Below are 12,011 nucleotides of genomic sequence, written 5' to 3'. Positions count from 1 at the left end.
AGTAGGACCTTGTTGTTTATCCATTCTAGATATAATAGTTTGCATCAGCTAATCCCAAACTCCCAATCCATTCCTCCCCCCACCTACCCCTCCTTGGCAACCACAAGTCTGTTCTCTATGTCTGTGAGTCTGTTTCTGTTTTGTAAATAAGTTCATTTGCGTTATATTTCAGATTCCACATAAAAGTGATATCGTATGGTATTTGTCTTTGTCTGACTTACTTCACTTAATATGATAATCTCTAGGGCAATCTGTGTTGCTGCAAATGGCATTATTTTGTTCTTTTTTATGGCTGAGTAGTATTCCATTGTACATATGTACCACATCTTCTTCATTCATCTGTCCTTGGACATTTAGGTTACTTCCATGTCTTGGCTATTGTAACTAGTGATACTATGAATATAGGGGTGCATGGATCTTTTTGAATTATAGTTTTGTCTGGATATATGTCCAGGAGTGGGATTGCTGGATCATATATGCCAAAGTGTTTTTTTTTTAATATTTATTTATTTATGTATTTATGTGGCTGTGCTGGGTCTTAGTTGTGGCACCTGGGATCTTCATTGTCATGTGCAGGATCTTCATTGCGGCATGCGGGATCTTTAGTTGCAGCATGCAGACTCTTAGTTGCAGCATGTGGGATCTAGTTCCCTGACCAGGGATCAAACCCAGGCCCCCTGCATTGGGAGCAAAGAGTCTTAGCCACTGGACCCCCAGGGAAGTCCCTGCCAAAGTGTTTTCAAGTAATTCCAGAAAATATAAAAACCTGCATGATATAACCAGCAATGTAACCACGGTTTTCTATTTTTAGTAAAATCCTTAGTATATCCAGCTGATGTTCTATCATCATTTTAATATCTGAAAAATGTCCTTCAAATGCAGAAAAAATATCGTGGACCCAGAAGATCCCCGCTGTGCCCGGTTAATGCTCACTGGCCAAATGGTTGCAGTGTCTCCAGAAGAAGTGGAATTTGCCAAGCAAGCCATGTTTTCAAGGTTAGTACATGCTTTAAGACTGGTTTGCCCAGAAGCATACCATATGAGAAGCAGAGGTCGGGCTCTGCCTTTTGACACCTCTGAGGCCATGACAGTAAGGGTCTGAGATGCCCTTTCCTGGCAACACTGCCACCTGACGCTGAATGTCTTGGTCGCCCAAGGTGGCACCGGAGGCCACGCAACTGGCCTTGCAGCGGGCCGTCCGTGCCTTTGGAGAGCACCCCACACTGAGGGGTATCAGGCACTGTTCCTTGCATACTTCCAGCCTTTACAGTGTCCCCCACTCCCACCTTGAAATGGAGACAAAGGGCGCTTTATAGTCCAGTCAACACAGCAGACATTTCCGAATGTCCACTCCAAGCAGGGCTCGGTGCCACAAGTGACAGCACTGTTCTTGTATGTGGGCCTCTCCCCTCCCTACATCCGAACCACTTAGGATGCAACTTTCCGCCCCCGACCTGCTTCTCAAATTGGATTCTCTGGAGATTGGACTCAGTAGAAAATTTAAAAGCACATCCCAGGAAATTGTTGGGGTCAAAATGAGTGAGAGGGTAGCCCTGTGAGGGCGGGGGAGAGATCAGCATTTGCAAAAGGTGAGAAGTATGGTCCTGCAGGGGTGCCGGAGTCTGTCTCCGTGGGTGAGGAGGGGGCCCATGCAGGGGGAGGCCTGGGGTGGAAGGTCAGAACTGGGGCGAGGAGGGACGGGTATCCACATGGGGTGTGGGCCACGAAAACTGGCAGGTTAGCACTTGTCTACGTTAGTGGGAGAGTAACACCAAAGCAGGTGGAAAATTGGACAAGCCATCCACATCCCCGTGGGATGGCAAGATTGTAATACAGGGGAATCATCAAATAAGCAAACATACAGCAAGTCCCCTACATGCACACGAGTTCCTTTCCGAAAGCCCATTCCTAAGTCCAGTTTGTTTGTAAGTCCAACAGTGTTAGCCTAGATATCCAACTAACACAATCGGCTATATCATCCTGTATTGTAATACGTTTATAATACTTTTCACACACTTAATACATAAAAAAAAATAAAATAAAATAAAGAAAACATTTTTAATCTTACAGTACAGTGAGATTGAAAAGTACAGTAGTACAGTACAAACAGCTGGCATACAGAGGCTGGCATCGAGTGAACAGACAAGAAGAGTCACTGATGGGAGGAGGGAGAGGAGGTGGGAGATGGTAGAGCTGAAGGACCGTCTGCAATAGGAGACGGAGGGCGACCTGCAGTTTCACTCACGCCTGATGTTGGTGGCACAGGTTCTGGCTCCTTGCTGGATTCAATTGTTCGCATCTTTGAAAGTTCTCAACTTGAAGGTTTGCATGTAGGGGACTTACCGTAGTCATAAGTAGACATAGAGAGGGAAGCTTGGTTTCTCACCATCACAGAAAAGAGTTACCGACACGCACAGGAGGACACTAGATCAGTCTGAAATTGGATTGGGACTGGATTCATCCACACAGACTCATGGCTTTCAGTATACAGACAGAGAGATAAACGTAGATGTGTGTGTCTGCGTGTGTGTGCGCTTTATTTTCCATCTCAGCTGTCACTCTTCAGTTCTGAGCTCTCCTCTTCCACATTATGATGGGCAGTGAGATGAAGCCAAAACCTCAGGAGACATTTGGGTTCATTAAAATCATTTCCTGTTTTCCACATTACTATGGCAACAGTGTTGCCAAAATTTCCACCACTAGATAACCTGGGTCCTTTTACCACCAACCTGGGTCCAACCACCTTATCTTTACTTTCTTTAAACTCTCATGGTCAGTCTCCTAAGGTCCTTCCAGCATCCTACCTCCTGGACCCCAAGCCAGGGCCTCAAAGACTAGGATTTGCTATACCTACACTCCCCTTGCAGGGAGGGGCCAAAATTTGTTCCAGTTATAAATACAAAACGAGTTGGCTTAAAATATCAACAATCATGTTATCATCTCAGCTGCATGAGCATTTGGAGCTCTGGGGCCTCAGATCAGCAACTTACTTTTAAATGGTTTAGGAAAAAAAAAAGTAGTTCTTTATACCGTACTTTCCACTTCTCTGTTACAATTTGCAATGATTCCAAAAAAAAAATTTTTTTTAAGAAGTTCATCAACCTATCACTGCATTTGCATTGTCACAGTTGTTTTTCCCAGTTTGCACTTGGCCTTTGAATTCTGTGGATAACATTTTTAGATGTAAATAAAATTTCTATTTTTATGAAGTTTTAAAAAAGTGAGCGCCAGACCCTACCCTCAAGGATGATGTGTGTATTTAGGGTTACGCCTGGGGGAGAAGGCAAGTCAGAAACCGAAGGCAGAATGTGAGGACTGTTCGTGTTTCTTCTCGCTGATTCTCGACTTGGCCCAACAGCTCTAAGCCTTTGCAGGAATGGGAATCTTCCCATGAACAGATTTGTTTCCCAGACTTAAAATTCAGCATTTCATACAGAGGTGCTTAGAGCCTTTCATGCCGCTTCCTGCTAACAGTGGCCCGAGGCTCCTGAGCACTTCCTCTGTGCAGGTGCTTTATGTGCCTCATGATTTGCTGCCCAGGCAGCCCTGTGACGTGAGCACCGTCCCCCTCGCCCCACGTTACCAGTAAGGAGACGAGGCTTAAGAGAGCAAATGGCCCGTGAGGCATCCCAGCAGCCAAACTGGGGTTCAGACCAAGCTGCCTGGCTCAAGACTTGAGCTGCCCACCACTCGGTGGGAACAGCAGTTTCCTGCCCTCCTAAGGCTGCCCCACACCCCGACCCTGGCTCCCCGGCTTCTGCCTCTGGCTAGTTTGAGCAGGTCTCAGCCCACATGAGGCCTGAAGCCTGGAGGGCCCTGTGACCTGGCCAAGGAGGCGTCTGGCCCTGTGCTCTGGAGGGCACACCCTCTGATGAGAACAGCTTTATTGTGACTTCTTTATTTCTGCAGACACCCAGTTATGAGGAAATGGCCTCGTCAGTATGAATGGTTCTTTATGAAGATGAAGATAGAATATATCTGGCTTCAGAAATGGTATGGAGGCGTAGCCGACATTTCCAGGGAGGAGTATTTTAAAGCAGTTCCAAGAAAGGCCTGATGGAATGAGAAGAAAGTCCTTGATGTTTGTGTAAAACGAACGCCTTTTAAGTGATGCTGCCAGACCGGGATTGACGGCTGTCTCTTTGGGAAGGGTTCACTGCAGCCCTGTCATCCTTACCGCAGAACGAGAGCGGGTCACTGGGGACCCCTGTGCTCGCTGGAGATTGCAGTGGCCATTTGCAAATGCCCAGATCATACAGGGACTTCACAGAGAGAGTCTGCACACATGTATGCAATCCAGACTCACCTTCGTGGGGTCATCATTGGTTGTCAAAGTGAGACAGTTGCTGTTCCATTCTTTAAGACAAAACAAAAACAAAAACTATGCCTGTATGTGCAGTGTGATTACTTTGTATTGTGAGAGTATGTTTGTTGCTCGTTGTATCCAAAGCAGTGTCTTGGTCCTAAGCTCATTGCAACCACAAAAGAAATAAATATGCATCACACGGCCGCCGTCTTGTATTTAGGGTGAGGAGGCAGGACTCTTTGTCTGTGGGTTACCAGCCTGCTATTTGATGGCAAGTGCGTTATGGAGTCCCATTTGCTGGAATGTACTGGTCACTCATGAAGCTTTTTTCCCAGTGTAATGTGACAAACCATATGAGAACCCCCACACACACACCCTGAGCTTGGTGCACAGCCCTATTCTAGGTAATCAGGCCATGGTAGTGCATTAAGGGAGGGGCAGCTTTGGCATCAGGCTCCCCAGATGCCCTCTGCTAGTGCTCTGATGGAGGGTCCCCTTCTCTTAGGCATGGGGAGTGGTACTCAGTCTGCGGTGTAGAGCGAGGATGGGGAGAGGGGGAGGCTGGAAAGGAAGCAAAGGCAACAAATAAGGGAAGGAAAGAAGTCAGCAACCGGAGGCAGCTCCCTGCCCAGCCGTGGGCTGGGCCCTCGACGGGATCATCTCACTGAAGCCTCACAGCCAATGAGATTCATCATCATTGCCACTTACGACAAGAACACTGAGGCTCAGAGAGTTTAAGTCAACATCCCAGGATCTGACTCCACCACTCACTGCACACAATGGACAGAGTGGTACCTAGACAATTTCCAGTTCTAAGAACAAGACAAAAGAGTTACTGAAATACACAGGTAGTCATTGAATCAGTAAAATCAGTAAAGTGATGACTAACCTGCTTGAGATGATTAGCCACTGTTTTCTACCAAAAAGGGGAAAAAGTCTGAAATTTGATTCTTAGTACAGATTTTAAATTTTCTACAAATTATATACAGGCACCTGCATTGTACCTGTATATACACCTGTGGCCTACGAGGACCTATATGTACACATCTGAGACCTCTTATATTGAGATCTGTAAAAGATCTAGCACTACCTAGCTTTCTGCCTTTTTATATGGCTCTAAACCCTCTTTGGTTGGTTAGGTATGTTGTATAAACATAAAAACACAGCACAAAAAATATAGGAAATATACATTTAAAAAATAAATAATAGTGTTATTAATGGTTACACTTTTGTTTAAAAAATTAAGACGTGAAGAGAGTTTGAGTTGTCAAAATATTTTTAAGTGCCTGTTACTAAAAGCATAGTAAGATACACAGAATTCTTTATCAAAAGTCAAATCACAAAAGCGTTCCTTAACAATAGCAATTTCTAATATATAAGAATAAGGTAACTTTGAGGGTATTTCATATTATAAGAGTTTAAAATTATTGCTACCCCCATTTAGAGGTAAGAGGAGAAAACTGGAAGAAGAAACCACATACTCTGTAAGTCAACCTCAAATCTTAATTCTTTGAGTGTCTCTGTGTCCAAGTCCCATCTGAAGGATAATTTTCCTAATGCTAGTTTTGCTTTTACAGTCAGGTTTCACTTAGCTTGTTAAAGCTCACTCGGCTGCTTCAAGGAGTTTTGCAGCTTAACCACTGATGAATGGTATCAGTTATTTATCCAAATTACAGGGAATGGAATCTGGACAGGTTGGATGATAAATAGAGTGTTGAAAAGGCATCTGTATGAGAAGAATGGGCCCCATTCAGGCCAGTAAGTTTCAGCAAATCTCTGGAAATTTACACTGATTAAAATTTTAAAGACTGTATTGGAAGTTCTGGACAGGGCAGTAAGGCAATAAAAAGAAATAAAATGCATATGATTGAAAAGTAATAAAAGTATCCCTGTTTACAGATGATGTAATTGTCTACGTAGAAAATTCCAAACAAATCTATCAAAAACAAAACAAAACAAAAAAACTCCTAGAACAATGGAGTTCAGCAAGGTCTTGGGATACAAGATCAGCACACAAAATTTAATCACATTTCTATATATTAACAATGAACAAAGTGGAAACCAAAACTAAAAACACAATACCATTTACAATCATTCCAAAAGAAAAATTTAAAAAAACTTAGATATAAGTTTAACAAAAACATGCACAGGATCTATATGCTGAAAATTAAAAGATGCTAGTAAAAGAAATCAAAGACTTAAAAAAATGAAGAGACATACCACGTCCATGGATTAGAGGACACAAAATAGTAAAAAAATGTCAGTTCTCCCCAGATTCATCTATAGGTTTACTGCAATTTCTATCAAAATCCCAGGGAGGTTTTTGTAGACATATTCAAGCTTATTCTAAAAGTTCTAAGGCACAGGCCTTGGAATAGCTAAAACTATCTTGTAAAAGAATAAGTAGGAGAAATCACACTACTCAATATAAAGACTTATGTTGCTACACTAATCAAGACAGATAGACTTATGTAGCTACACTAATCAAGACAGTGTGGTATTGGTGGAGGCATAGACACAAAAGATCAATGGAACAGAATACAGAATCTAGAAATAGACCATACAGATATGCTCAATTGATTTTTTTTAAGTACAAAAGTAATTCAAGGGAGAGAGGATAGTCTTTTCGATAGAGTTGCTGAGCAATCAGATATCCATGAGCAAATAAAAAGAACCTCAAGCTAAATCCTGTACTTTATATAAAAACTCAAAATAGATCATGACCCTAAATATAAAGTGGAAAACCATAAAACTCTTTTTTTTTTAAATAGAAAATCTTTGGGACCTAGGGCTAAACTAAGCGAAGACTTCTTAGACTTGACACCAAAAGCCTAAACTCCATAAAAGGAAAAATTGGACTTCATCAAAATGTTAAACTTTTGTTCTGCAAAAGACCATGTTAAGAGAATGAAAACACAGACTATATACTGGGAGGAAACACCGGCCAAGAGCATATCCAACAAAGGACGACTATCTAGAATGGATGGAGAGCTGTTAAAACTCAACAGCTTTTTAAAAAATCCAATTAGACACTGGAGAACATGAACAAATGCTTCTCCGAAGAGGATATGGCAGATTAGCACATGAAAAGATACTCGACATCATCAGTCATTAGGCAACTGCAAATTAAAACCCCAAGAGATACCATGAGGCATCTACCCAAGTTGCTAAAACATACTAACAACACCAAGTATTAGCAAAGAATGCAGAGCAGCGGGATCAGCCTATAGCTGATGGGAAAGTCAATGGAACAGTTCTTCTGGAGAACCAATTGATAGTTTCTTCTAAAACTAAACGAGCAACTGCCATACCACGCAGCAATTGCACTCCTGGGCATCTATCCCAGGGAGATGCAAAACTAATGTTCACACAAAAACTTGCGCACAACTGTTCACAGCAGCTTAACTCATTCCAAATCTGTAAACTACCAGATGTCCTTTATTTTTTAATTAATTTTTATTGGAGTATAGTGGCTTTACAATGTTGTGGATGTCCTTTAATGGGTGACCGGTGAAAGAAATAGTGATACATCCATGCCATGGAATACTACTCAGCAATAAAACAATTTCCTATACAACAACTTGGATGAGTCTTCAGAGAATTACGGTGAGTGAAAAAGCCCATCCCCAAAGGTTACATCCCGTATAATTCCATTTATATAACATTTTGAAATGCAAAATTCTAGAAATGGAGAACAGATTAGGGATTGCCAGGGAGGAAGGTGGAGAACCAGAGAGATGGATGTGAGTATAAAAGAGATACCTATTGTGAAGGAAATGTTCCCTAGCTTGTCTGTATCAGTGTCAAAATCCTGGTTGTGATATTGTATCATTCTGTAAGATGTTACCATTGGGGGAAAATGGGTAAAAGGTACACAGAATCTCTGTATTATTTCTTACAGCTGCGTGTCAATCTACAAGTATCAGCAATTCTCTCAGAATCTACAGTTATCTCAGTAAAAAGTTTAATAAACAAAATTTAAGGCTTAGCTTAAATGAGGCATTTATGCCTTCTTGTTGGTCCCTAATGAAATAAATGAAGAACTGAGCTGTGTGCCAAAACCTAGCAGAACAGAGGACGTTTGTTTTCTTTAACCATTAATACATGCATTTTTGGAAGAGAGAAGATTTCTTTAAAAGTTTTCAAAATCTATTCAATATTAAATTGAATACAAATTAATAAGAATTCAACAAACCTGCTGTATAGATTTTATGTGGGACACTTAGAAGAGGAGGATATCTTTCAGTCTCTGGCATAAACACGTAAAGCTACAGGCGTATGTAGGTATCCATGTCTGTGCACAGGGATTCTCCACTGATGTTCATAGCACAGAACTGTAATCCTCTCAATATTCTGGGAAAGAATTCTTCTTTTGTATCTATGGAGAAGCTGTATCCTGACCACCACACTTTTATTTACTGTGATTGTACGTGTCCATAATGTCGACTCCAAGAGTGTATAATTCTGATGTAACTTGTTTCAATATGCCTTTTGTATATATTGACTCATTATAAAAGAGTGAGTTTTGGTTGAAATGTATTTCTACAATTTTTCCAGAAAGTCTATATTTCATTTTTAATAATTTAACCATCAAATACTGTTCTGAAAATAAAATTTCTCTAGAATAATTTATTGATGCTTATTTGACTGCTTATAACAAGTCAATTGTTAAAAATTTTGAATTGTAATGAAGCTATGGTTTGTGCTATGTAATGCATGTGGAGTATAAAATCTATTTTCAAGACTAGATATGTCTGTCTAAACAAAGGCTATTTCATTCCTGATATGATTTCCATGCTTGATTAAATAAATGTATATTTCTACAGTCGTTTCATGTAATATTACAAATTGACATAATCAGGTTTCTAAGAAAATAAATGCTATTACAATAAATCAGCAGTTACCTTTCCAATAGAAAGAAAAGAACTAGCTGGGTGACTGTTGCTGATATAATTTTTTAAGGCTCTGAGTACAATGCACTTACTTTGCAGACAGGAAACATCTGATGCAGCCACACTTTGGTGTTCCCACTCTTGGAAGTATTTGCCATGTTTAGCATAGTTGTTATTCCTCGAATTCAGGTCTACAAAAATGCCCCCTTTTGCTAATGAGAAAACATGCCACAGGGTCACACTTAAGACTGTGGCAAAAGATGACGCATGCCTACGAGAGTGCTCAATCCTGCAGCTTCCATAGACCCCCCCCCCACCAACACCCTGGCTTCTCAGAGATGGTCTTGTCTTAGAGACAGGGCAGAGAGTGACCAAGCGGCCCAAATGATCCAGGATTCAGGGTCCCTGGGACACTGGACTTTCAGTGGTAAAGCCAGAAAGTCCAGGGCAAACCGAGGTGGATTGGTCACCTACCTCCACTCCACCTCACGCCCCAGGTCCTGAGCCGGTCCTCTCCAGAACTGGCCCACCTTGGAAACTGTGCATTCAAATATTCAGGCACCTCCTCCAGCCTCACCGCCCTCCTTCCAGCCCTCTCTCCTGCTCCGGAGCCCTGAGCTGCTTCTCTGTCATCATCTGACTCACTTGCTCAAGCAGGTGGCTGACAACATGGTGGAATTACAGTGCAGAACAAAGTCCAGCCCTCAGGAAGCTTATGTTTTGTAAATAATACATAAACAAGTAGGTTTGGAAGCCAGGTGACCTGGTAATGTCTGTGGATTCTGCTACATCAGCCAGTTTCCTCAGCATCCCCACTGTTTTCTGTTGGAATCACATGGCAAACCCTGCCCTGGATAAACTCCGTGATCATCTCTGCAGCTGAATTGAGAAAAGCCACGGCCACAAGGATCGGTCCCACCCACCTTAAATCAGGGATCCCTCCAGCTGCCTGGAGGACCCCAGTGTGTTTCTCCCTCTGGCTCTCTCACACTCTTGTAAGCAGTTGTTTCCAGGACTGTGCACAGTCCCTGGAGCCCACCTCCTCGATCGCCTCACTCTCAGCCAAAAAAAAAAAAAAGTACTTCCTGGAGAAACGCAGAGCCTTCAAATGAGCGACCCCTCCATCACAGAATTCTCTATTCCTCTGTTCCTCCTCCTCTCCTAACACTCTCTGCTGCTGGGTGATTTCCTGGCACTGCTGCCTGGATGCAGGTGTGAGCAAGGCTAGGTTTATGGGAGGTAGAAGCTGTGCCATAGAGGAGGGTCAGACAAGTGGGGAGTTTAGGGTGTTTTTAAGAGTAGCTGAGGGTATTCCTGGTGGTCCAGCGGTTAGGACTTGGTGCTTCCACTGCCAGGGACCCAGGTTCGATCCCAGATTGGGGAACTAAGATGCCGTAAGCCTCACAGTGGGGCCGAAAAAGAAAAACCGGAGCTGATATGCCACATAGTGGGAACTAAGCTCGGGAAGGGAGGGAGGGATGGAGGGATGGATGGCAGGAGAGGGTAATGCAGGAGAAGCTGGACCATCAGGGACCCTGTGGGGTACTTGAGGCCACCAGCTGGAAGGCCAGGTCACTGGGAACAGAGTGAGATGTGTGGACGCGTGCTCTCCCAGGCACAGCACCAGTGATGGCAAAGGCCAGGCTGTGGCAGTGGGAGTGGAGGGCGAGGTGACCAGAAGACGGTGGCTGGGGTGAGCCAGAGGCCTTGGAGAGTGAAGGGTGAACAGGAGGTAGGGATGCCAGCAACAGGGGGGGAGGGGAAGGCACCAGAGAGTGTCCTGCCATCCTGGTTGTCCACTCTCCCTGAAGTTCACCGTCCGTGAGTTTCCAAGGAGCAGAGCTGTTTTGTTTTGCCTTGTTTTGCTGGGGAGTGATGATTTGTAAAACACTAACATAGCCTTTAAAACAGACTGGCATAGCAGGAGTCCATTGTTTCTCAGCTTTGTGAATTTTGGAAACTAGTGAATCCTTTGAATCTCAGTTTTCGCGTGGTAAATGGAGTAATCACTGTAGAGTGCCTGGCCCGGCGTGAGGATTACACTTGGTGGTGTTATATGTCTCATTATTTTCACGTGTATGTTGGTCATCTGCCCACGTGTCAGTCTCCTCAGCAAGGCTGTGAGCTACTTGAGGGGCTGATTTCACACACTGCCTGTTTGTGGCTCATGGTCAGTGCTGGACAAGTGGATAAATGATCTGTGGGCTTTGGGCCAGAGCCCCTACCTTTCACTCACATGTTTCCTTTCCTCCTCCTCCGGCTGTGACTCTCCTCCCTGGCCTGCTTGCCCCTCACTGAGGTCTTCCATCCTCCTGACCACTTCCAGATAAGCCACTGACCCTCCCAGAGCGTCTGACAAAACTTCCAGTCCCGGCGATGTGTCCCAACTGCTGTGGCAAAGGACTGTGGCGCCCCCTGGTGGCCACAGCTGGGAACGTCACCTTGCTCGGACCAGAATCCTGGCGGGAAAGAACCCCGGAATGTAGCGTCCAGGCCAGGATGAAACTGCGGCCCAGGAGCCACCAGCCAGGGTTAGCCAAGTACCCGTGGTGGATGCACATGCACACCGAGCGCTCTGCTTTGAAAATACAATGTTTTCCCGCACATGATGGCAGGACTAACACACAAGTACTTTGACATTTTGATACTGATATTTTAGTTGACTAATGATTTTAATCATTTTAACTTATTTATATTTTAGTTATTTATAAATAACAGAAGTTACTCTGATAGAACTCATCCTATGAGCTAGGTATTTTACATACTTTTTAAAAATTTTCATTTAGTTTTTCCACCCACCCTGCAAGAAAGAA

The 12,011-nt window shown here is 43.4% G+C and overlaps 1 protein-coding gene across 2 annotated transcripts in view; it reads left to right on the top strand.

Moving 5' to 3' along the window:
• The window catches only part of CREG2 (cellular repressor of E1A stimulated genes 2), a 39,808-nt gene extending 30,741 nt beyond the window's left edge, over positions 1-9,067 (top strand). The window contains exons 3-5 of one of the 2 annotated variants that reach the window (XR_009054562.1): positions 883-996; positions 3,910-7,912; positions 8,208-9,067. Coding sequence is in view for 1 of the 2 variants with exons in the window: in XM_057740517.1 (XP_057596500.1) it covers positions 883-996; positions 3,910-4,057 (262 nt within the window). In the remaining variant the exon portion in view is untranslated. Of the gene's footprint in view, positions 1-882; positions 997-3,909 lie in introns of both variants that reach the window. The other variant, XM_057740517.1, reaches the window with a different exon arrangement.
• The last annotated feature ends 2,944 nt before the right edge of the window (positions 9,068-12,011 follow it).

The sequence above is a fragment of the Hippopotamus amphibius genome, chromosome 7 (genome assembly GCF_030028045.1).
Source record: "Hippopotamus amphibius kiboko isolate mHipAmp2 chromosome 7, mHipAmp2.hap2, whole genome shotgun sequence".
Classification (NCBI taxonomy): domain Eukaryota; kingdom Metazoa; phylum Chordata; class Mammalia; order Artiodactyla; family Hippopotamidae; genus Hippopotamus; species Hippopotamus amphibius.
Note: the sequence above shows the minus strand (reverse complement) of the source record. Positions and strands in the feature narration are given on the sequence as shown.